The sequence below is a fragment of the Marmota monax genome, unplaced genomic scaffold, assembly GCF_021218885.2.
Source record: "Marmota monax isolate L192 unplaced genomic scaffold, Marmota_monax_Labrador192_F-V1.1 WCK01_AAM20220418_F8-fsc00035, whole genome shotgun sequence".
In the NCBI taxonomy this organism is placed as follows: domain Eukaryota; kingdom Metazoa; phylum Chordata; class Mammalia; order Rodentia; family Sciuridae; genus Marmota; species Marmota monax.
This window is the reverse complement of record NW_026691961.1, coordinates 15,747,778-15,770,752: the sequence shown is the minus strand read 5'-3', so window position 1 is coordinate 15,770,752 and position 22,975 is coordinate 15,747,778. Positions and strand designations below refer to the sequence as shown.

The following is a 22,975-nucleotide window of genomic DNA, read 5'->3' as shown; positions in this document are numbered from 1 at the left end:
TGGGCCGCCATGGACAGCACCGACGGCTCCCTGCTGAAGCCACCCACAAAGCTGCCCAGCCTCAGGATGAAATCCACACGCCCCCAGGGACTCCCAGGTCCCCTGGCTCCCCCGAGCCCTGCCTCTACTCCCTGTGCTCTGGCACATGGGTCCTCCGGGTGACTTGCCCTCTCAGTGATGTCCCCACCCACGGGTATCTGTGACATGACAGTCATTAATTTCTGTGCTTGTCTTCTCACGGGGACTGTCACTGTCACGAGCACCTCAGACGGCGGCAGGAGGGCTTGGTGCGCATCTGCTGGAGAGTGGCTGATGCCTGGGCAGGCGCTTCCTACGGTGGCTCTCCAGGGCAGCGGCCCAGAAGTCCCCTTGCCTGGCGCCATCCCTAAGGTTGGCAGAGCCAGAGAGCCCTGGTCCCCACTCCATCCTGTTCCGGGCCGAGCCGGGGAAGCCCAGGCGCAGAGCTGGCCCAGGTGAGCCCCATCCGTGAGGCAGGGCCCGTCGCGGCAGCTCACAGCAGAGGGTGCCGAGGCTCGGGCTCCACTGAGCCTCCCGACAGCATCCGTGGGCAGGTGTCCGACTGCAGGAAGTGGGCCCCAACCTCACTGCTGTGCCTCTCTGGCAGGGATGGGGCACCGTGGGAGCAGCACAGTGACACACGCTGGCACACAGGAGGCGCTGTGGAATGGTAGCCTTCAGCTGCCTCAGCACAGCCTATGGGGCGCCACAGTGGGCTGGTACGAGGCCCCTCTGCGGGTGGATTCTGCAAGGCTCTGCTGGGCTGGGTGAGGAGGTCAGAGGGAAGAGGGCTGCCATCTCCACCAGACTGGGGCCATCGCGGGATGCCACAACTCTGTTCCGGGCCAAGGGACATCTCCCTTGGGCTTCAGCTGGAAACCTGGCAAAAACCATGTTTTTCCAAAATGCCTAGGAATTGGTAAAAAACCAACTCTTTCAGGACATTTTCCAAGTTACTAAAGGCGGTGGTGGGCAATCAGCAGCAGCTCTTCCTGCCACCTGGCTGTCCTTAAGGTTCTGAGGACATCTGCCATCCGAGAGGCCGGAGTGCAGGGAACCTGGCACCCAGGGCCCGGCTGCCGGCCTGGGAGGTGGCAGGCTCAGAAGGCCCCAGTGGAAGGCGCGGCACTCAGAAGCCCCCGAGCCTCCGCACCAACTCGGCCGAGGGAAGAACAAGGGGCGGAGGTGACTGGGTTTCTCAGGAAGCCTCGCAGGTGCTGAAGCAGCAGCCGGCCCGAAACTCGGGCGGCAACTCCGAAACCACCGGGTCCACATATCTATCTCCCTGTTCCCCGTGAGGAACGGGCTCCCAGCTGGCACTCACCGGGGGAGTGTTTTCCCTGTGGTGTGAGACGGACACCCGTGAGCCATGCACTTGAGTTCCTGCCACCGGTCAAGTTTTGGGAGGAGTCACTGCAAACCACACAGTGAAGCATCTGCTCCTCAAATCACACTTGAGTCTCTCACAGTCAACATGGAAACTGAGCAGGTGGCCCTGAGGACCTGAGCTCGCAGCAGGGCCGAGCAGCTCAAAGCCCGGCTGGTGGGCCTGGGCTGCGTCCTCTCCAGCACCCTGAGGCCGAAGAGGTGCTTCAAGGCAGCTGCCCTGCCCTGCTGCGACCACACTGACTGGGGATGTGGGATGTTAAAAAAGAAAAGCACCTTGAGCCAATGCCACACCTGGGAACAAGGAAGCTGGGTTGCAGTCATGGTGCAAACAGAGAAGAACTGGGAGGTCCCGACCACAGCAGAGGGGCCAGGACAGGAAGAGAAGGCCCTGGAGGCTCCGTCATGCCAAGCTCCGCGGCTCTCTGGATGATGGGCCACGCAGACCCCATGGGTCCCCGAAGGCCTCCTGGGTCGAACGACATCCACAAGTAACAAGCGGTGCTGCGTCGGAACTGGGGCCGTCAAGGTGCCCTTGCTAGCTGAAGGCACAGAGGACGTCGGAGAGACGGAGACCGAGGCCTCTGATGTCCTGCCTCATGCTGACCACGTGGCTTCCCTCCCTCACCCCAGGCTTCCCGGGGCACCAGGGCTGTTAGTCCCACAGCCTCTCTGTTTCTGGATCCTCTTCATGGTCACCCACCCCAGAGAATCCCTGCACAAGGGTGTTCAGAGGCACCTGTTATCTGTTAAAGGACAAAAGGGTGGCCATGACCCGAATGTCCATCAGCGGGGGACTGGCCAAGTACACAGTGGTTTGCCCAGAGGGTTGACGGCACAGTCAGAACCGAAAGACGGTGTTCTCAGGAGCTGGGAAGAGGAGGGCCTCCACGGCAGGCTGTGGAGTGAGGAGAGAGGTCACTTCAGGTTTTACACAGCAACGTCATCCTGCTGTGGAAGTCCAGTGTGCCCAGACGTAGCAGAGGGAAGCTCACGGACCGCAGGGGGGCTCTCCAGGGAGACCTTTTCTCATCCACAAGGAGGCCCAGCGTCGCCGCCCTCCTCCCTGCCCTGCCCAGCTCCAGCCCTCAAAACCACGCGCACTGCTGCCCACGTCCCCACGCATCCTTCCTGGGGGCTGTCTGAGGACCTCCAGCGGCCTCTGGCTGCTCCCAGAGCCTTCGGCCCCTGCCCTGCCCAGCTCTCCTGCTAGCCGCGCCTCCTGCCTGGGCCTGGCCTCTGCACACGCCAGTCCCCTGCGCCAGGCAGCCCCTCGGAGGGAGCGCTGCTGACACTTGCCGCCTGGCTCTGACCTGCGTCCAAGCCAGCCCGCCCCCAGTCTCCGCAGCATCAAGTGGGGTGCAGACGGCTCACTCTGCCGATCTCCCCTCCTGACCCTGGTCAGTGTTTGGTCTCATGAGTTCCCTGGAAACGTAAAGCTCCTCTGAGCCCAGCTGCTTCCTCCCCTCCCGCTCACTCCCAGGGGGCCCTGCCCTGGCCCCGGAGCTGCCGTGCTTTGAGAGGGAGGGGGGGGCGATGGCTCCTGCCTCTCCACCGGGCGGGCGCCGTCAGCGTCACACCTCTGCCTCGCTTTCTCTCGTCCTCAACGAGGTCTTGTGAGTCACAGCTTCCTTCCAGCTGCCCCGCTGACGTGACATCAGATTCTCCTGGCTCTCAAGGGGGGAATGTGCCTGGTTCTGGGGAAGTGGTCAAGCGGCTGTCAAACCTGCGTCCAGAGGGCACCCTGTGGCCCCAGCCCAGTCCGAGGCGGTCTGGGGTAAGAATCAGATCGAGGTATAAACTGCCGCGCACCTGCTCGTGAGGCCTGCGCTAGAGCACAGTGAAAACAGACACCACACACGAGGCGGACGGCGCCACAGAGGTTTCCCAAGGTAGAGGCGGGCTTCTCTGCTCCGACCTGGAAGCTCAGGGGGGTTCCCAGAGCACATCCGATCCCAGGTGTTCTGCCACCGAAAAACCTTTACAACTGGACAAGAGCAGTCCACGGAGCAGGAGCAGATGCCCTGGCCTGGACCCCAGGCAGACCACCACGGGCTGTGTGCCACTTGGCCACGTGACCCCTCCCCTGAGCACAGGTCTCCTGAGCTGCAGACTGAGGAACGACACTGGCCTCCCAGAGCTGCGGCAGGCTCGGGGGAGTGCCTGGCCGCAGAGGGCAGTGTGTCCCTAGGGTTGAGGGTGAGTGTGCCGGGAGGCAGCCTCTGCTCCTCTGCAGGCGACAGGACCTCAGTGGGTCCGCTTCTCTGCCGTGTGAGGAGGAGGGTTCTCCCTGCTCTCTGTGCTGCAGCTGGGCCTTGAACCCATCCTCTGGAGCCCTGAGGGTTGGCCTTAAGGAACAAGGGACGCTGAGAGCAGTGCCCTTCTACCGTGCAGCTGGTGTGTGCCAGGCCATTCTGGGCACAGCGGTCGGGGAACTCACTCTGTGTGCACGAGAGCCCATCGGCACTTCCAGCCGCTTCTTTTTTTCAATTGTGATAAAGCCCACGTACCGTCGCGCTTGCTGCCTCCCACTGTGAAGGTGCCGTTCTGGAGGCTGAGCGTGCTCACACGGGGCGCGCTCTCCCCGTCTTTGACGGGAACTAACTGAGGTTCAAGGCCATGCGACAGGGTACGGTGGGAGCAGGAAGCTGGGACCTGAGCCAGACTGCCTGGCTCCAGGGCTCCGGTGAGCACATGCCGCGTGAGCCGCTGCTGGGCCAGCGATGCTGGCACAGGGCGCCCCGCGACAGGCCTACCGAGTCTGCAGACCGTGCCAAGGCAGAGCCAAGGTCAAATGTGGATGGAGGACGGGCCTGGTGTCCTCCCACACTCCCAGCAAGGGCTCTACAGACCTACTCCTGTCCATGAGCGAGCAAGGAGTGTCCCCTGCTGTCACCACCAGGAGGCTCCAGGGCAAGAGCCACTTTGGAGGTCTAAGTAGTGATGACCCTGGGAGTGGAGCGGCACTCAGTTCTTGGGAACTCTTCCCCCCACCTCCCAAAGGTGCCTGGGGCGTGTGGCTGTGTGGCTAGCATTCCCAGGACAGGCTCCATGGTCACTGCCATGTGGCTGCCGGGAGAGCGTGTCCCTGTGGCACGTTGCAAGTGAGGGACCTTGAGGGTCCTGCGGAGACCATGTCCTTGCTGGCCGTGTGCCCTGCTCTGGGCCTCCCCAGGCTTTCTCTCCATGACTGCCTTGGGAGCCCCATAAGGAACCCCTTGATTCATATTTACGTGGTGCTGAGGACCGGACCCAGCGCCCGCACAGGCCAGGCGAGAGCTCTACCGCTGAGCCACGGCTCCAGCCCTCAGGCTCACTTTTGAGTGGAGTCTGGTCCCCAAAACCCAACTTGACCCCCTGAAGCTGACCTCTTGGGTCTGAGAGCCAGAAATCTGGGAGAGGAGCTGCCAAGGCGGGAGTCTGAAGCCCACCTCTGCTTCTTGTCCCCATCAGGGGTAGGAGAGGGCGGGCCTCTGCTGCTCCAGCCGCCGGCCTGGTTTGGGAGTGGTGGTCTCAGGGGAGAAGACCCTGGAACCACAACTTTGCAGGTTTGTCCCTGACCCATCAGAGGCAGGTCTCGAAGGACTCGGGTAGGGCACAGAAGATAGGGGAACACTCTGTCTGGGGTAGGGTCACCCTGAGGCCTTCTCTAAAAAGGGTCCATCACGCTGGCCTCCGGTCAGAGCACCATGGGAAGTAGCTCAGTCAATCCCCATGGCAGCTTGGCAGGAAATGGGGTGTAAGCACGAACTGCAGCTGCCGACTTCACCCTGCCTTGGGTGAGCTCGGGGGCCGTGGTCTGAGCCTCAGTTTCCTGTCTGAAGAGCAGCGCAGGGGATGTCAGGTCCAAGAGCTGCCGAGCGGTGGGGTGGTGCACAGCGACGCCCAGCAGTCAGTCCTTCTGGTCACAGCCCCAGACTCGAGGAACAGGCCTCCAGCTGGAGCCGGCTGGCTCGTGGGGCGGGGCCTGGGGTCTGACCCGGGCACACTTGAGCTCCAGCCTCAATGGGCGGAGGGGGGGCATGTGGTGTGACCTTGGGAAGGTCGCTTCCTTGCACAGAAAAGGGTTGATTGGAGGAGAATGATGCAGACAGTGCTCAGCAGCTCAGTACACTTAAGCAAGAAATCAGGCCCCGGGGGGGAGTCCAGTTTCTGGGACTCACTGACCAGCTCCAGAGCCCTGAGCAGGGGGTCAGTGGGGTCAGAAGCTGCGGGAGCAGGCCTCCTTCCTGTGTGACTACAGAAAGGGTGTTTTTGCCTGGGGGAGCTGGAAGGAGAATTGGTTCTAGTTTTATAATCGGAAAGAAGAAAGATAACAGGCCTAAAAAACCTGTTTCTGGGAAGCAGCACCACAAGCTGACACTGGCACCCAGTCAGTGCCCGGGGGCGGGGGTCAGGCTGGTGTCTGTGGATTAAACATCGATTTCCCTTCTTCCCTCTCTGGATGTCAGGGCCACGCTCCGCGGTCAGCTCAGCCGGCTCCTGGCAGCACTGGCTGCCATCTGGGTGTTCCTGCTCAGCTCGGCAGCTGCCCGAGGCTGCCCTGGGACTGCACCAGGCTCTTCCACAGAGCTCTGAGTGTTCTGGGCCGGGCACTGATAGAGCAGGTCTGTTCACCTTTGACGAAGATAACGCCTCCGAGAAGCACACGCACCCCAGATAGTCAGGGGCTTTAAAAGCTGCCACCGACAGGCAGGTCCCCAACCAGCAGGAAGCCGGGACAGGAAGCCAGGAAAGCAGAGCTTGGCCCTGACGGCACCAAGGCCAGCTCTCCTGCCGGCACCCTCAACCACTGCCAGCTGGTGCCAGGGACCGGCCTGAGAGAGACAGAAACACCTGTGCCACGGGGGGGGGCAGTCTGCTGGGCTCATGCGCTTATCTGCCTCCGCCCCAGCCTCCCACCCACCCCTGAGCACGACTTCCCAAGTGTCAGTACTGCTGGGGACGAGGCAGGGTGGCCCCTCTCCTGGGTGGCTTCTATTCTAGCACAGGATAGTGGCAGCCAAGAGGAGAGTAAGTAAGACAGTCTCAGCTAAAGGTACGGGCTACAAAAACCGTGGAGGTCAGTCTGGCAGTCCTCAGAACTTTAAATGAGCACCTGGCTTGGCTTCCTCCCGAGATGCATGCCCCAAGAACTGCAGACAGGTGTTCAAACGAAACCTGGACGGGGTGTTCACTGGCACTGTTCGCGCAGCCAGATGGTGGAAGTGACCCAGGTGTCCACAGACGGGGAGCAAATAAACACGGCGTGGCCTAGCCATCCAATGCAGCTCACTCAGCTCAGACAGGGACGCAGGTTTGACACAGGCGACAGCTCGGACAAGCCCCGGGGACACTGTGTGGACTGGAAGCAGCAGCCACAGAGGGCGGCATGTCGTAGGATGCGTGGAAATGTCCAGGACAGGTAACAGTGACAGAGACGGAAAGAGCCCGTGGCTGCAGGGGCTGCGAGAGGAGGTGATGGGAGGGACTGCTGCGCACCTGTGGCATCTTATGTTGGGGGCTTTGGAACCAGTGGGGTGCTCATGGCCGTGAAATGCTGGAGCTGCCCACCTTTGAATGGCTCCTTTTATGCAACGTGAACACTGTCTTGGTTTCAGAAATGGACACTAGCTGCCCTGCAGAGAGGGACCAGCTAGGCCGGGGCTTGGGAAGGCCAGAGGTGTGGGAGTGAGCCCTGAGTGAGGAGGGCTCTGGGCAGAGGGGGCCCGAGGACAGAGGCCCTGAAATGGGATGCGCCTGGCCCGGGGAGGCCCCGAGAGAGAGGCTTCGTGGCGGACGGGCTGGGCTGTGTCGCCTGCAGAGCTCAGGGAGCGAGCTCCGAGCCCACCCCGGGGCAGGGACGTGGGCACTGAGAGGGCTGGGGGCGGAAGCACTGGAGGTACTTTGTTTTTGCTGTGCTGGGGCCAAACCCAGGGCCTCATGGATGCTAGACAAGTGCTCGACCACTGAGCTGCACGATGGAGGTCGCCCGCCTGTGGCTCTGCTCTGTGAGCTCTGGGTGCCACTCTGTCCCACTGCCACCCACTCATCTATAAGCAGCCTGGCCCCGGCCTCCAGAGGGGCCAGGAGGAAGGGATGCACTGCTCTGGAGGCCAGAGCCCTGGCCTCCAAGGGCCTCTTCTGTCCCCTCTTCCTGGGAGAGCCAGGGTCACTTCTGGGGAACAGCCTCTGCTCTGGGGTCTCCCTGGCGGTGGGCGCTCCTGGTGTGCATGGCGAGAGCAGCAGTGGGCTAGCTCGCGTGCCCTCCCGACCACAGCAGGTTCTGGAAAGCAGCTGGCACCGTGGTGCGTCCATGAGGGGACAGACACAGCTCATGCCAGGGTCGAGACCTGGAAGCCCCTGTCTGTCCCCTCACGGCTACCACGGGTCCTCCCCATCCTGGGCAGGTGCACGCACAAGCCTCTCCCTCCCCAGGGCCCCACAGTCCGGGGGCAAGAACCAGAGCACACAACAGCCAGAGGGTGGAACCCGTGCTGTCCTACGGAGCCAAACGGAAGCCGAGAGGCACCCAAGTGGCCATCAGCCACCCACGAGTTCTCCCCGAGGAAGTGAAAGGTACGCTTTCATCAAATACATCCTTCACAGCTTCTAAAGGAGAGACAGACTGCTCTGGGACAATTACCAGAAGACGTGTCCTAAAGCAAGCCCTGCTACAAGTCACCTGAGATGTGGCCAGACTGTTTTCTCTTTTGCTACTTACCGCCCAGACAGAAGCAATGGCCCCACACCGCCAGCCAGGGGTTGCAGTCTATGGCAAGGACACCACTGCAGAAGGTGAAGGGGTCCCGCGAGACCCTCAGTCCCCACGGCGGTTGCAGAAGCTGCCCCACTGGGGGCTCACCAGGCCAGGCTCTGAGGACCAGCCCTCCCAGCCTCCCCTGCTCCCCCTCTTGCCCTACTCTCCTGCTCACGGGCAGGACAGCAAGATCCAGCAGCGAGCAGCCTGCCCCCCTGCCACCGGGCCGCACCTGCCCCGACACACGTCGCGCTCCCCCGAGAGAGAAATCATACGGAAGAATGCTACTAAGATCTTCTGGGTCTCAGTGTCTCACGTTCCCGTGTCACAGTGTCACAGACTAAACCATCCAATGTCTAGGGTCCCAGATGGAACACCAGAAAGACAAGGCAGTTCTCAGGAAGGAGGGGACTGCCCCAAGGTTGTGCAGAGAATCAGTAAAGAACTCCACAGGGAGCCGCACTGCAAGGGGCTAAGGTGCAGCAGACAAGAGAAGGTGCAGGCTGTGGCCCCAGGCAACGGCGTCTCCATGGGGGAGAAAGGTCACAGACAGGTAGGAACCGCAGTGCCACGGAAATGGAAATGACCAGGCTATGGGATGGAGGAGAGGGCGAAACCCTAGTAAGGGGGGGGGGGGTCGTCAAAAAGGCCTCTGGAGCAGGAGGCGGCTGCAGCACCCAAGACCTAGGCAAGAGCATCCAGTGGAAGGTCCTGAGGCAGGACCGGGCCCAGGGAGGGTGACAGGGCTTCTCAGCATGTGCCTGGGATCCTGGTTGTCCTGGAAACAGTAGGACATCATCTGCCCTTCAGAGTCGCGTTCCCAGGGGGCACACAATGTGTGCCATCCCAGGAGCAGAGGCAGATGGGAGAATCCAGAGGTGAGCTGTTAGGTCAGACAAAGGGACCCAAAATGTCAAGCAATCTCTGTTTTGGAAACAGAGTCATTGTTGATGGAATGTTCACCTACAGTAGACTTATTTGTGTTTGCATACCAGGGATTTATTAAGTAATCACTGAACGCATTTCTCAGCCTTAATTTCGAATGCTATGGACGTTGATGCTATAACCCATCCCCATGGGAACTAGGGCTATGCCCTTCTGAAGAGCACGAGGGACTCCAGGGCCAAGTGGTGAGGAAGGCCGACCTGAGCACCAGTGGGGGCTGCTGCGGCCAGCCAGAGGGGGAGACTGAAGGTGTGGGCCGAGTGGGGGCAGCTTTGTGGCAGGAGCCAGCTGGGGCTGCACCCCGTGGTGACCACACCAGATCCGAGGGAGAGGTGAGGTTTGTCCTGGTGCAATGAGAAGCCCTGGGAGGCTGGGGAGGGCGTGGCCTGAGCTCCATTCTGGAAAGACCCAGCTGGCTGAATGCAGAGGGCGGGGAGACTACAAGTGGGGGTGATGGGGGACGCAGGCCCGGGCTCTCTGTGTGCACCCCTGTGTGCTCTCTGAACTGCACTCGAGGGCCATGCTACGGCACCGGAGGAGGGCAGTGAGGCCTCTCTCAGAGGGAGACATAAAATAACGCCCCTTCCCCCCTCCTCAGTGGCACATCAGGGGAGTCAGGAAAGAGACCCAGGCGAGGGTGGAAACGGTCACCTTCCTTAGCTACCAGCGACAGCCTGCAGTCTCACAGCCTGGGGGCGAGCAACACAACACTCAGCATCCAGGATGTCCCACCCACCCCTGCCTGGAGGCCAGGCCACTCTCCCAGCACCTGATCTCCCACCTGCCCTGAAGCCCAGGGAATGGAGAGCTGCACAGAGGTCACCATAGAGCACTCTGCAAACTGGAACGATCCCGCAGGCTGGTGGACGGCACCCCTGCGTCTTCTTTTTCACATTCTACCTCATTTGAAAAGGGCGCGGTGGGGTCCTAGTTTTTCTCCTTCACCAATAAGTTCTGGTACTGAAAGAAACCGGATCACCCAAAGAAAGAAGTTCTCCGGGGACCCACCTGAATTTAGTTAACTTTGACTCACAGCGTGGTTTATATCCAGTGAGCAACTGTCTACAGCCCTGAACAAGGAGCCCTCCGCACCCTGGATGGCCCCCTGGATGGCACCTGGATGGCCCCCTGGATCGGCAGCATGGCTTCGCATTCCTAGCTGAGGACAGGCAGGGCGGCCGCCCACTGCAAGGCCGGGCTGGTTTTTCAGAGTGCAATAGTCACAGGCTGTGGGTGGCACAGGGAACGGGGGCATTTTTTCCCTAGAGTTCACGTTGGGATCATATCTATCAAGATTAAAAGCCTTGCCTTCTGATTTGGCAGACCTACTGCTGGGAATTCATCCTCAGACGTGGGAGATGTGCAGTTACACAAAGACGTCTCAAGGAGGTTCACTGTGACACTGTGAGAGCAAAGCCCTGGAAATGACCCAAATGTCCATCAATATGACATGGTTACAAAAGATGTTTTGTTCATCCCTTCAACAGAACACCACGGGCAGTTAATGACCAGGAACCCGAGTCTGTGTGCTAATGTGTGACACTGACTTGGCACTGAGTGTGAAGAGCAGAGGTGCACAATCACACGCATGGTGGAACCCGTGTGCGAAAACTAACTCACAAAAGCATACATATCACACACAAGTAAACATTTCCAGAAGGATATGCGAGAAATCAACAGTGGTTACTCGGGAGCAAAGATGACTCATTTTTCATCTCATCACGTCTTGTCTGATTTTTGAAAATCATTTCTGTGCAACATACACATACACAGGAAACATACAAAATCAAATATAGAATCTGATCCCCTGGATTTGGGGTGGGTTCTCATGGTTGCACTTTGTTCTTAAATCTGTTTTTTGAGGACATTTCATAACCCATGCAATTCAAGTTCAAACCTCGAACACAGACGGGGCTCGGTGGCTAGGGAGCGTGCCACTTTTCTGAATTCTGTAACGGAGACAAGGGCTCTTTCGAGGGACAGAGGGCTCCAGCGCACATGGAGTTACTTAAAGCCCGCACATGGGAACAGGAAGGAGCGCCACTCTTCGGGAGAAGCAGTCCTTTCTGCTCTGCCAGAGCGGCCTTGAACTCTCCACTCACACTTCCCTTTTGTTGGGAGGGCAGAAGGTGGCCAGCGCGCCGGCTCTGGAGAAAGTGGAAAGAGCTGCTCCTGGACGGGGGACGCAGCCTGTGGGCGGCAGAGCCCTTTCCCAGGGCTCGCTTCTCGGGGCACGCTAGGGACTGCACAGTCTCCTCAGTCATGGTTCGTGGAGGAGGAAATTCCTCTCCCATAGCCTCGTTACTAGTGACTCAAGTATTTCCAAGAAACTTCCAAGAAACTTCTTAGTCTTAGTTCTGAGAAGTCTCTCCACACACCCAACAAATCTCTGGAAAACCAAACCAAGGCGCAGAATACCCACGGGAGAGCCAAGACTGGCTCCTGGGCTTGTGTTGAACGGGGCCATGCTCTGACGCAGCCTGGGAAGCTGTGTCACCCGGCACGTCAAGACCCTGGATTCTGAGAGAGGGAGGGGGCTCACAAAGGCCCCGCTGAGAAGGCCCTCCAACTCCCACAGGGAGGGTTCTTACCCGGCACCTTGTCCACAGATGCAAACACAGAGCGCTGCACGGTGGGGTCGCTGCTGCCCCTGCGACACTGCTCATAGAAGCGGAAAGGCAGGTGCTGGGTGGAGGCGGAGGAGCCAAGTCCAAACCCCAGGACTTCGGTTCTTGGCTGGATCGGGAGGTCCAGGAGGGCTGTAACCAAACAGCACACAGTTCATTCCTACCATACGGAGGGGAAAAGGCAGGCGAGACTGGACGGAGAGTGGGCTGCAGGAGCTGTGGCTCTGCCAGCCATGGCCCTTGGAGATGCCAAACAGGCAGCCTTGAGCTGGCACCAACTACACTGAAGAGTCCAACTGGGCATCGGATGAGGGCTTCAGGCGAAGGTTGAAACCAAGAAGAGAGGCTTCTACGCCTGATCTTCAGGTGGAGAGGACGCTAGCCAGTTCTACTGTGGCTAGCGTCTGCTGCCATTTCAACCTTAAAGCAAATAGGGCCGACCCTGCTCTGAAAGCTCCTATGTCTGTGCAGAGATGAGCGAAAGGCTCGCAGAGCCTGAAGGGATCGGCTCTGGGAGCCCCAGGCCCAGCTCTGTGGGTGCTTGGGGCCTTATGTAAAGTGGCGTGGTGTTTGCACAGGACCTACACCAGTCATTCCTCGGGTGACTTACCCTCAACATGATGGAAGCCCGATGCATAGAGTGTTATGCTGCATTTAGGGAATAACGACAGGGAAAAAATGTGCCCAGGTTCAACACGTTTTTTTTTTTTCCCCTGAATATTTCAATCCCTGGTTAGCTGAAGCCACGGATGTGGGATCCACCGCTGTGCAGGGCGGACTGTGCCCGGACAGTGTGTGACGGAGAGCAGTCACGGGACTCTGCGTGTCAGCGCTGTCACCCTCCTCCCCATAAACAGCTACCTGATATATCACCTCAGAGGGGCGTTTTAAAACCAATTTTAGAAACACCCAAGGCGCTGGTTCCAACAGCCACTTTGCAGCATAATTCTCCATTTTCAAATGAAATATTTGGCCTTCATGCCCGCTGCGAGAAACTGCTTTACATTAAAAAAAAAAAAAAAAAAAACTCTGAAAATAAATCTTGAAGAAAAGTCTGAATGCTCTGAGTCACTTTGCACATCACAGAATGCTTCTGTAATGAATCGCAGGCCAGGCTGCAGCTAAGTGAGAACAAGATGGGGGTCTCCCCGGGAGGCAGGCGGTGCCAACCAGGAGGCACGCACAGCAAATACCCCAGCCAGCAACGCCCAGAACCACCCTCCACGGGTTTATTTTTAGGTTAGCCCTTGAGAAAGCGCCCCACCCCACCTCGGGCTGGACATTCCCCAGCAGCCACGCCAGGGCCGGCCCAGCCTGAGCTGTCCAGAGGTACTGGGTACCTTGAGAGAGGCTGTGCCTGGTTTGGGGAGCTGACAGGACACCACCTTCTCCTGCTCACCAAGGATGGCTACGCCTGGCTTCCACTCATGACCCAACAGGACACCCAGGCCCTGCCTTCCCCAAGACAGCTGGGCCTCCCTGACAGCATGGTGCTTGGTTTCCTAGCAGATTCCCCACTTTACCTGAGACACGCCAAGCCTCATCTGAATTCAGGGCTGGGTGGGGCCGGGGAGGGGAGCTCCGCGGGAAGCGAGGAGGCAGAGGGGAGGCAGAGGGGGGAGTTCAGCCTTTGGGTCCTGCCAACTGGCTCTCTGGGTGACTGGCAAGTGGCTGAGCCCCAGTTTCCTCCTCTGTAAAGCGGGTCACGAGCCCCATAAGTGGAAGGTTTTTTTAAGGCTCAAGGTGGTACCGGAAGGTTCAGGTATCCCGTGTCAGTCAGTGGAGGAGCGAGAACACCTGTCACACACTGCCTGCCTCTTCCGGCCTCTGGCCTGCCAGGGAGGGATCCCCTTCTCTCCAACGTGGCCCTAGAAACTCTCAGGTGACCAAGCACTTCGGAAGTGGGCATTTCCGTGCAAAGCCTCCATCCCCCGTGGAGCACCGTGAGCCCGAGCACGTGTCCCCCTCTCCAGGAGCCTGGGTTTCTCCAGGTCACTGTGAGAAGCACAGTGGCAGCCCTGTGGCTGCTCCGCCCTGGGAGGCCCAGAGGACAGCCCGCCCACGGCACTCACCCGCTATCCTCTGCATCTTCATGCGCCTGGCCTGGATGCGCCCCACGGCCAGGCGCTGCTTGGCGATGATGCAGCGGATGTGGTCCGAGAAGACGAAGGTGGCCTGGAGGATGGGGAAGGGCTTGGAGTGGGGGCTGGAGGTGGGCTTGTGGATGGTGATGTTCAGGGCGCGGCTGTCGTCGTACTCGCCAGTCACCTGCATGTCCTGCAGAGCCAGGAGGCAGAGGTGCGCATCAGGTTTCAGGTGGGGGGCATCTGCCGGTCCTGTGGGATCCAGGATCCCCCCAGTCATCTCTGCTTATGCCTCCCCAGTCTGACAAAGTTGGGGGTGGGCACAAACCAACCAGGCCCGGGGAAGAAGGCAGGGAGCGACGCACAGTGGCCAGTGTTGGGTGTGGTGGCTGGCACCCATTTCCATGAGGATTTCGATGCCTGGCAAATAAAAGGGCTCACTAGCTTCTTCAAGGGCCACCTGTCACTCAACAGGCAACTTCAACAATTGTTCCTGCTGAGAAACCAGAGATGGCTACGCGATCCCACCTCTATGGGGCTTGACCTTAGGTGTGCTCATCTGTCTCCTAGCTTCTCTTAACAACAGGATACTGTGTGTCCTTTTTATGTCTTTGAGGACCTTCTGTTTCCTAAGGAAGGGGCAGGGAAGGCCATTCAGCGAGATCTTAAGACACTGTACATGGAGGTAGAGAGACTGCCGTGGAGCCAGGGGCAAGGAGGAGGCTCCTCCAATCCCAAACCTCAGAACGGTGCCCGCGGGGAGCCTGGTGCCTGCGGCTCGGTGGTGATGTCACCCGGCAGACAGACAGACACAAAGGCCAGCAATGCCAGAGAGGGTGGGAGGCGTGGACAGGCTCCTGGAGGAGGGGGTTACACCTGGTGCGGGTCCCTGCAGACTGGAGCAGAGAGCAAGGCCTCACAGAGGCACGACCTGACCAAGAGCAGCCTCCGGACGGCGACCCAAAGAAAAGGCTGTGTGGCCTCACTGTCTGAGGGAGGACACGTCTGAGTCCTTCAGGGGAGGAAACAGTCTCCTGACGTAAATTCTAAAGGACATGGGTCATAAGCCTAGATATAAAAAGCCTAGGTCGCCCAATGGACAAGGTCTTACATGCGAGTCTTGTTGAAAGCGAAAGGGGGGGGGGTGACAGGTGTGAGTGGCCAGGCTGCTCCTGAGCCTCCGGTTCTTTGTTTCACTCAACAAAGAAGATGGCACTGGCCGTCTCTTATCGACAAACAGCTCCCACTTGGTGCGAGGCGATTCAGAGCCTTTCCGCGCTGGAGTCGGGGCGAGCGGAAGGGAATCCTCATAGAGTTCTGGTGGCAAAGATCACTAAGGGAGGAAGTTGGCAGGGTCTCTCAACACTTAAAACAGGCACATGCCACGTCTCAGTTATCTGCCTAGGGAAATCGTGACCAAGTGCACCCGGAAGTGAGACCAATTCCGCTCAAGGCGCACTGCTGGAAAGGTAAAACAGAGCCCTGGCTCAGCATGCCTGGTCCAGTCCCGCGGCAGCTAGAGAAAACCAGCAGGTGCGCATGCTCTGACATGGCGGGCTCGCTGAGGGACACCACTGAGTGAAGAAGGCAGAGTTGGCAATATGTTCCATGAGACACCAAAAAACACCTACTCTGAAATATATGTACAGTCACCCTTTGGGGCCCACAAGGGATCGTTTCAGGACCCCGAGGATACCAGAATCTGCAGGTGCCCATGTCCCTTACGTACAGAGGACTGGAGCAGAGAGCATATCATGGACACGTCCTCCCCTCCACTTTAAATCATCTCTGGATCACTCAGAACACCTCATGCAATGTAAATGCTGCTTAGAAAATAATGATAAGAAGAAAGTATGTATGTTCAGTTCAGATGCCATCTTTTTCAAAGACTTTTTTTTTTTTTATCTACAGTTGGTTGAAGATGCAGATGCACATACAGAGGGCTGACCAGACACGATTCTAAAAACTGGTATGTGTCATTATGCACATTTGGCACAGAAATAGATCTGCAAGCATCAGTCTGATAATGGAGGTTATCTCTTGCAGGGGAGAGGGGTGTGGGTTTTGGTCAAAGAGGACTTGGCCCTTATCTGTGCAAAGTCTTAGCTTTCTCCACGGACAATTTGTTCACACCCTCCTTGCATGGTTCGAAATGGTCTACAAAGATGATAACTGGGTATGTGGGTCTGTGCAGGGAACTTGGAAGCGATTCCAGAATTTTTGGTCATCTTACCTGCAGAAGGCCTGCGAACTTGACCACTCCCCAGCCAAGCCGGGACACATCAGGCTCCACCAAACTCATCTGGTAAATGTCGACAGCCAGGAATCTCTGGACCATGCCACCGTCCTTGGTGATCACTGTGCACGCGATCAAGTCACTGTTATCTGGGAAGAGCGAGCAGAGAGAAGAATGAGTGCGTGTCTGGCTGCCGGCCTGGGAGGACCCCCCAGCTGTCTCTCGTTCTGCCAGGAAGCAGAGCTTGGAAGGCCTGGAGCCCCTCGGGACTGGTCTAAGACCCTCCTCAGCCAGTCATGCAGCGCAAGTTCCTCTTCCTCTCTGGGCCTCAGATTCCTCGTCTCAAAAAAAAACGGCCACAAGGCACATGGCCTCAAAGCACTATCTGTTGGGACCAACCCTTAGTCCAAAGTTCACTGTGTGTCGAGTACTCGAACTGCGGCTTAAAATAACCAAGAGCTGGGGCTGAGGAGGCAGCTGGCGGTAGAGGAGCTGCGTGGCACGTGCGGGCTCTGGGTTCCATGCCCAGCACGGCAAAGACAAGGTCCCAAGAGCGCGAGCCAAGCAACCCAGGGCACTGCAGCACCTCCCATGGACCTAGAATGGCAGTCTGAGATGGTGTCACCAAGATCACACAGGAAGAGTCTCTTGCTCTCTGCAACAGCACCATGAAGTCCACAACTTGGTGTCTGGCAACTCAGTGCCAAGCTCTGCACTAGAGGGCGCAGGACCCTGGGCATGGAAGAATGTCCTTATCTGAGATGTTTGCTGCAGTCGAGGAGGACAGATGGGAAGATCACTTGGCCTGGGGTCTTGTGCGTGGGGACCCTTCCTCCTTCTCCTTGAAAGTTATCCCCCAATTCCACATCTGAGTTCTGTCCTTGATGGTGCTGAAGACACCTCAGTAACATAGGACAGCCGCACTTACTACCTACTTTGAGTTCTCTCCAGGGAAATCCTGTACCACACGTTTTAAAAAAAGATCGTCAAACCAGGAAACACTCAAAATGTCCCCAAGCAGGGAAACAACTTTTGTGATTTTTTTCCTCCCCAGATGGAAAATTATATACTCATGTAAAAATCATGCCTAAGCAGACGGCGAATGGTGGTCACCTGTGGGGAGAGAAGTGAGAACTAGGGGTGGGAGGATATGTGGGGGGATGAATTAAAGGAGAGTTTCCACTTTTGCTCTATGTGCCCCTCTTTTACTTGAAATCATTTCAAAATGAGAGTATTCAAGATATTCTTCTGAAATACACTAAAAACTCCAGTTAAAAATCATACACACGTGGGGCTGCGGGTGTAGCTCAGCAGGTGTCTGGCCCTGGCCCCAGGGCAGCATCGCCAAAATGACCAAACCAACCGACCAAACACACCCCAAACTCATTTACACTATGTATAATGACGATGGGAAAAAAAATCACGATTCTAGATGAAAAAGAGGATAGAAATTTGATGTTCAAAAGGTATCCCCCGTACGTAACGTGCCAAGGGGATTTCTCCTGTAAGGATATGCGCAGATTAGCAGCCAAAAATAGATAAAAAGCAGAGGAAGGGTGATGGGTAGGATAGAGGGAGCGAAGGGGAGCGATTCTGTCAGAAGGGATCCCAATAGGAAGTGTGATTACAGTGCTCTACAAGAGAACAACAAACCCGCCCACCCAGGCGTCCCTCCAGACCAACCTGAGCCCAGGGCAGAGGGCAAGCCTATTAATGCAAGTCTGGTTCGCAAAATGGCAGTGTGTCTGGTTTTTCTTAACCGCCTTTTTGAGCGATGATTTATGGATGGCAACACCGACTCCTTTTAAGGGTCTGGTGTGAATGGAGCCCACAGACGCGGCACGGCACGGCATTCAGGTTGGAACACCATCACCCCAGTTAGTTCTTGGGAATACTTGGACCCAATATTTGGCTTAAATTTCTTGGGAAAAGAGGAAGGTAGTGCAGATGGTGTGAGTTCTAGCCCCAAACACAGAACAAACTTAGGCTCAGGTATTCTCCGCCGCGCCGCCCCGCCCCTGGTCTTTCATCTGGTCTAAGGAGTGAGGAAGTGCCCCGGGCAGTCTCTCTGCAGCTCAGCACCCTCTCCTGGGGGTGTCCCTGCCCCGGTTCGGCTCCTGGGTGCTTGCAGTCCACCCTCCAAGCTTTTACAGGCCGAGTCTTTCCCTGGCTTCAGGACAGCCAGGTCCCCACAGCGCACACTGGCACCGCGGCGGCCGGCTAACTGCCAGGACTTGTGCATCATGTGACCTATGGCGAGACCCGTCCCCTTCCCACCATCCCAGCCACAGGCCCTGAGAAACTTCGAGAGAGACTTCATCCTGAACTTCCATCCCATCATTGCTTTCTCTGGACACCGTATCTTGTGTATTCTAAAAAACGAAACCTCTTGATCCGGGCAGGCAGGGTGGACGGTCTGGACTCAGTATTTAAGATATTTTCTCAATGAGAATCATTTTAAAGACAGAACAAAACAGCAGCTTTTTCTTGCCACTTCTCCTCTCGTCTCCCCGCTCCCAGCAGGACACCTCAGCTTTGCTCTGCGCTCTCAGCTGCCGACTGACCCGACTGAGAGTCATCTGGTCAGCGACACTGGGGCTTGTCAGCAGGCCACGGGCCTCCCTCACAAAGCCGAGCTGCCTCGGGCTCCAGGGAAAAGAAGACCTGCCACCTCCCACCCAGAACAGAAAGGGAGAACCAACCCCCGGAGCGGCAGGGCTCTCCGAAATGCCACGGGCCGTCAAAGCCCCGGGAGTGGGAGGACTCGGTGAGATGTCATTAGAAAACACAGTGTCCCCACGGGCAGGAAGGCCCCGTGGGTGGTGAGGGGCGGGAGGGGCCTCTGCTTTCCACCTTGCGGGGCATCCGCTGGCTGCACAGGCCACCTTCAGGGACAGGGAGGACATGCTGGCTTTGGGGGACTCATCTGCGGGCCTCTGGGGTGTCACTTTAGGGAACCTACGCATCCCCTTCAGGTCAGGGTGTGGGCATTCCTGGCCGCAGTGCTGGGGACAGGCGATGGTGTCCGGGTGGCTGGATGTCCGGGTGCCAGAGGAACCCAGGGAGAGTGGCTGACTGAAGGCCAACTGTGCCCACACGCTCAGCCGTCGCCCGAAGCCTTCCTGCATGTGGGTGTGGATTTTGGGGCAGTCAGACAGCACCATGCAGGATCCCATAAGGGATGTGGCCATGCGGGAGGGACTAGGTGGCAGGTATTTCTGTCACGGTGAACGGTGGCTTCCGGGGCCTCCCTGCCTGATTCAGGAGTGGCCAGTGCAGCTGGCATGCCTGGTCACCCACCCAAGCCGCTTTCCAGAATCTGGGGCTTATCCGAACCTCCTGGCTCCCTCCCCCAACAGCGTCACTCCAATTCATATAAAGACACTGCACAAAGCTGTTGGAAGACATTCTAGGATACAAGCAGCAGAAGATGATAAAGCAGCCATCGGAAAGGGTTCCCAGAGCAGGGACAGAGTAGCCCTCACACACAGGGTGCTTGTCCTCGGAGAAGTCAGGGACCACACGGCCGCAGTCTGGCTGGGCACAAATCACCGGGCGGTCACGAGCCACTTGTAGGTTCAAACAGGGACTGCTTTATTGCCCGAACCCCACGGGAACTCAACCGGAACTCCACGGAAACTCAACGGGAACTCCGCGAGAACTCAAAAGGAGCGGGCACCCGAGGTAGCAGGAGCCGCCTTATTGCGGGCCAGCAGGGGTTTATATACACAACTGAGTACACAGCTTGTTCCAACTTAGCATCCTCCAGTTACAGCAATCAGTCATCACCTTAATAGTTATACACAGCTCAACTCAATTATCATCATCTTAACGGCTCGCTGGCGCTACCTCCCAACCACTCCTTCCTTCTGGCAAAATGCCAGGCGCCATCTTGACTTGGTTGTGGCTCTCAACACCACACCAAATCAAGGCGCCACCTTCTTCTCACTCAACATAAAAAGGCTTGATAACGTCAGGTGTTACAGAGGACACAGAGAGACTGGCATTCTCAAAGGCTGCTGGTGGGAGAATAAACGAACTCAGGCATTTTGAAGGGCAAATCGGCATTATTTATTAAAAAAACTGAAAGTTTCACATGCTATGACCTGGCAGTTGGTATGTTCCCAAGAAAAGTGCTCAAAGGTGTGGGGCAAGAGATGTGCCCGGGGATGCTGTGAGCAGCTCTGGGGTCCTAAAGACCCAAGTGTTCAGCCCTAAGGGACAGCCTGAACACAACGGATTGTTATTGGAGGTAAGGCGGTGGCGACAGCCAGGAACGGGTCAGCTCTCCAGACATGTGCACAGGCCAACCAAGTCTCAAAAATCAGTGCTGAGTGGCAACAGCAAGAGGCAAGGTGGCTTTAGTTTATACGCAATGTTCTGAGTTTCCAGAGGGGAAACGGACGTGCTACCTGCACCCTTAACACTGAATAAAGAAAAAAAGCAAATTTCTCTGCATCCTGACAGAAAGGGTTTGAGGTCCTTCTAGGGCCCAATCAGAGAAGGAGAGTATCCCTGGGCCCAGCTGCGGGCGAGCAGGACCCCCAGGCTGATCCCCAAGGAAGCAGCTGCTCAAGGAGAGGCAGGTGAGAGCAAGAGGCTCTCGGATGACCCCCTGGTGCACAGCCGTGGGTCTCCCAAACAGCCAGTCCTGGGAGATGAGATGTGGGGTCCAATCCGACCCACACAGTGCGGGTCAAGCTGCCCTGGGCTCCCCACGCACTAGGCAACATGACACTGAGCGTGAGGACTGGCCCCGAGTTTCCGGTTCCCATTGGTAGGGCTGCTCTGGAGAGGAGACAGAGCAGGTGGCCGGGCAGACACATCCACGTGACCCTGACGCGTGGTACACCTCCCAGCAAAGTTCTGCTCCAGGCAAGGTGGCCGCAGCCGCTACTCCTAAGTGCTGCCTTTTATTTATTTGAGGGCGGAGAAAATTCACTATTTTACTTCTTTAGGAAATAGTAAACTTACTAATATGACTACATAGCGTATTGTATGTTCCCATTTTAAAAGGCGTAAAACTTTTTTTTGTTTTTTTGCAGGGGCGATAAATCTTCTGCGTCCCCCTCCCCAGAGACAACCATGTGCAGATTTCTTGTCATCCACCCCCTGTGCATTCCCAGTGGCTCATGTGGCTATGTCCTGCCCTACCGTTCACATGCACCGTCTACACTGAGCTTATGCCACTGAACCATGTGTCCAGATGACAAAGGACAGAGACCTTTCACAGTGAGGGTGACTCCCATGACTCCTAACTGAGGATGGTTTCCAGGCTTTTGCTCCATCAATTGAAGGAATATTTTATTAACATGCACATGAGAACAAATTCCCAGCAGCAAAACAGCTTGTGCTAATTCTCTCCTTAAGCATTTGTGTTTTACTAAAACAAGTTTATTTAAAAAGGAAGCCTCATATCAATACTATGACTAGAAACCCAGAATTTCTTACAATCAATAAGATGATCATGAAGAGAACGAGAAAGAAAGCATTTTATTAAATTATGCCTGCTTTTTTTGAGTACTGGGGATTGAACTCGGGGGCACTCAACCACTGAGCCACACTCCAGCCCTATTTTGTGTATTTTATTTAGAGACAGGGTCTCACTGAGCTGCTTAGCGCCTTGCTTTTGCTGAGGCTGGCTTTGAACTCGGGATCCTCCTGCCTCAGCCTCCTGAGCTGCTGGGATGACAGGCGTGCGCCATGGAGCACAGCATGCCTGCTCTCTTGACCAAAGGGAAACCAAGTCAGATGTTCTAAGGTAGACTAGTGTCTGTCTGAGACTTTCTCCTCGCTGTACCAGAATGGACCAGCAGGGCTCAGAAATGAATTTTCTTGTGGACTGCACTTTCCCAAGGTGGCCTCAGGAGAACCTCCCTTCCCGGGTTCTCTTGTTGCTCACATGGTGAGCCCTGTCTGTGAGCCCTCTCTCCTAGAACCTGGGGGTCCTCTGGGACTGCTGAGGCCACGGGAATATCAGAGGAAGTGCTGCTTCTGGTTTTCAGAGGCAAGATCATAAAAATCTTCTCAGAACCCATCCGCCATGCTGTGAGGAAGCCCAAGCAGCCACTTGGACAGCTGAAGGAGAAACCAAGGTTCTGGGTCCCTGGCCAGCCCCGAGCAGGTCCTCTAGTTCTTAGCAGATGCCATTAGAGCAGGGAGGAGCTTCCCCACTGAGCTCTGGGCAAACTGTACCTTTGCAAACAAAATGAATGTCCGTGTTTTTGAGTCACTAAGTTTAAAGGTGGTTTGCTTCTCAGCAACATGTAACTGCAGGGGTGACTTATTTTAATTTAGTGCTATAGACAGTTACAGTTAGAATTCTAAAACTCTTCCAGCACCACCAAGGCGTGACACAGCACATCTTGGAACACTAGATCAGGGCTGGCCACTTTGGATGCTCAGAAGGTCCTGCAGGATTAGGCAGGATGAAGGGAATACAGTGCAGCCATTTCCCAGCGGTTTAGGATGTCAGGAGAGGAGAAAAGCAGAGAGCATGAAGGAGCCACCTGCCCCTCCAGGACACAGTCAGGGCAACGTGGCCAGCCACAAACAGCTTGGGCTTTGCAGCCATGGTGACTGGGCTTAAACTCCAGCTCTGCCGCTAATACTCTGTGACCCTGGGCAAGTCACCTCCCTCTCTGAGTCTCAGGTTCTTCACTGGCAAAACTAGGACTTAATCCCCTTCAGGGCTGCCCAGGGGGCTTGAGAGGGGGTTGGGGCCAGGTCCTGAACACCTTGTAGAAGGAGGCTGTGTGGTCTGGTCAAAGGTGGTCACGGTACGTCCCGCCCAAGTCAAATGCCTGGCAGAAGCCTGACTCCCTGGGGCAGAACTCAGGTGGGAGCCCTCACCTGAGAGAGTCAGGCTTCCTGAACACATGCTCTTGACCACACCAGGTTCTTCAGACGGAGACACTGAATCATAGATTCCGGTCATTTC

The 22,975-nt window shown here is 57.0% G+C and overlaps 1 protein-coding gene and 1 long non-coding RNA gene across 6 annotated transcripts in view; one reads left to right on the top strand and one right to left on the bottom strand.

The window, feature by feature from the left end:
* Clec16a (C-type lectin domain containing 16A) overlaps positions 1–22,975 on the bottom strand; it is a 176,648-nt gene that overhangs the window by 28,221 nt on the left and 125,452 nt on the right. For all 5 annotated transcript variants that reach the window (XM_046445555.2, XM_046445565.2, XM_046445581.2 and 2 more), the window contains exons 19-21: positions 16,033–16,184; positions 13,788–13,992; positions 11,680–11,847 (exon numbers count right to left, since the gene is read on the bottom strand). In XM_046445555.2, coding sequence (XP_046301511.1) covers positions 11,680–11,847; positions 13,788–13,992; positions 16,033–16,184 — 525 coding nt within the window. The remainder of the gene's footprint in view (positions 1–11,679; positions 11,848–13,787; positions 13,993–16,032; positions 16,185–22,975) is intronic.
* LOC124093236 (uncharacterized) lies at positions 6,282–21,444 on the top strand. The gene is made up of 3 exons (XR_006851891.2): positions 6,282–6,808; positions 15,711–15,768; positions 21,081–21,444. It is a non-coding gene; the product is annotated as an uncharacterized LOC124093236 (long non-coding RNA).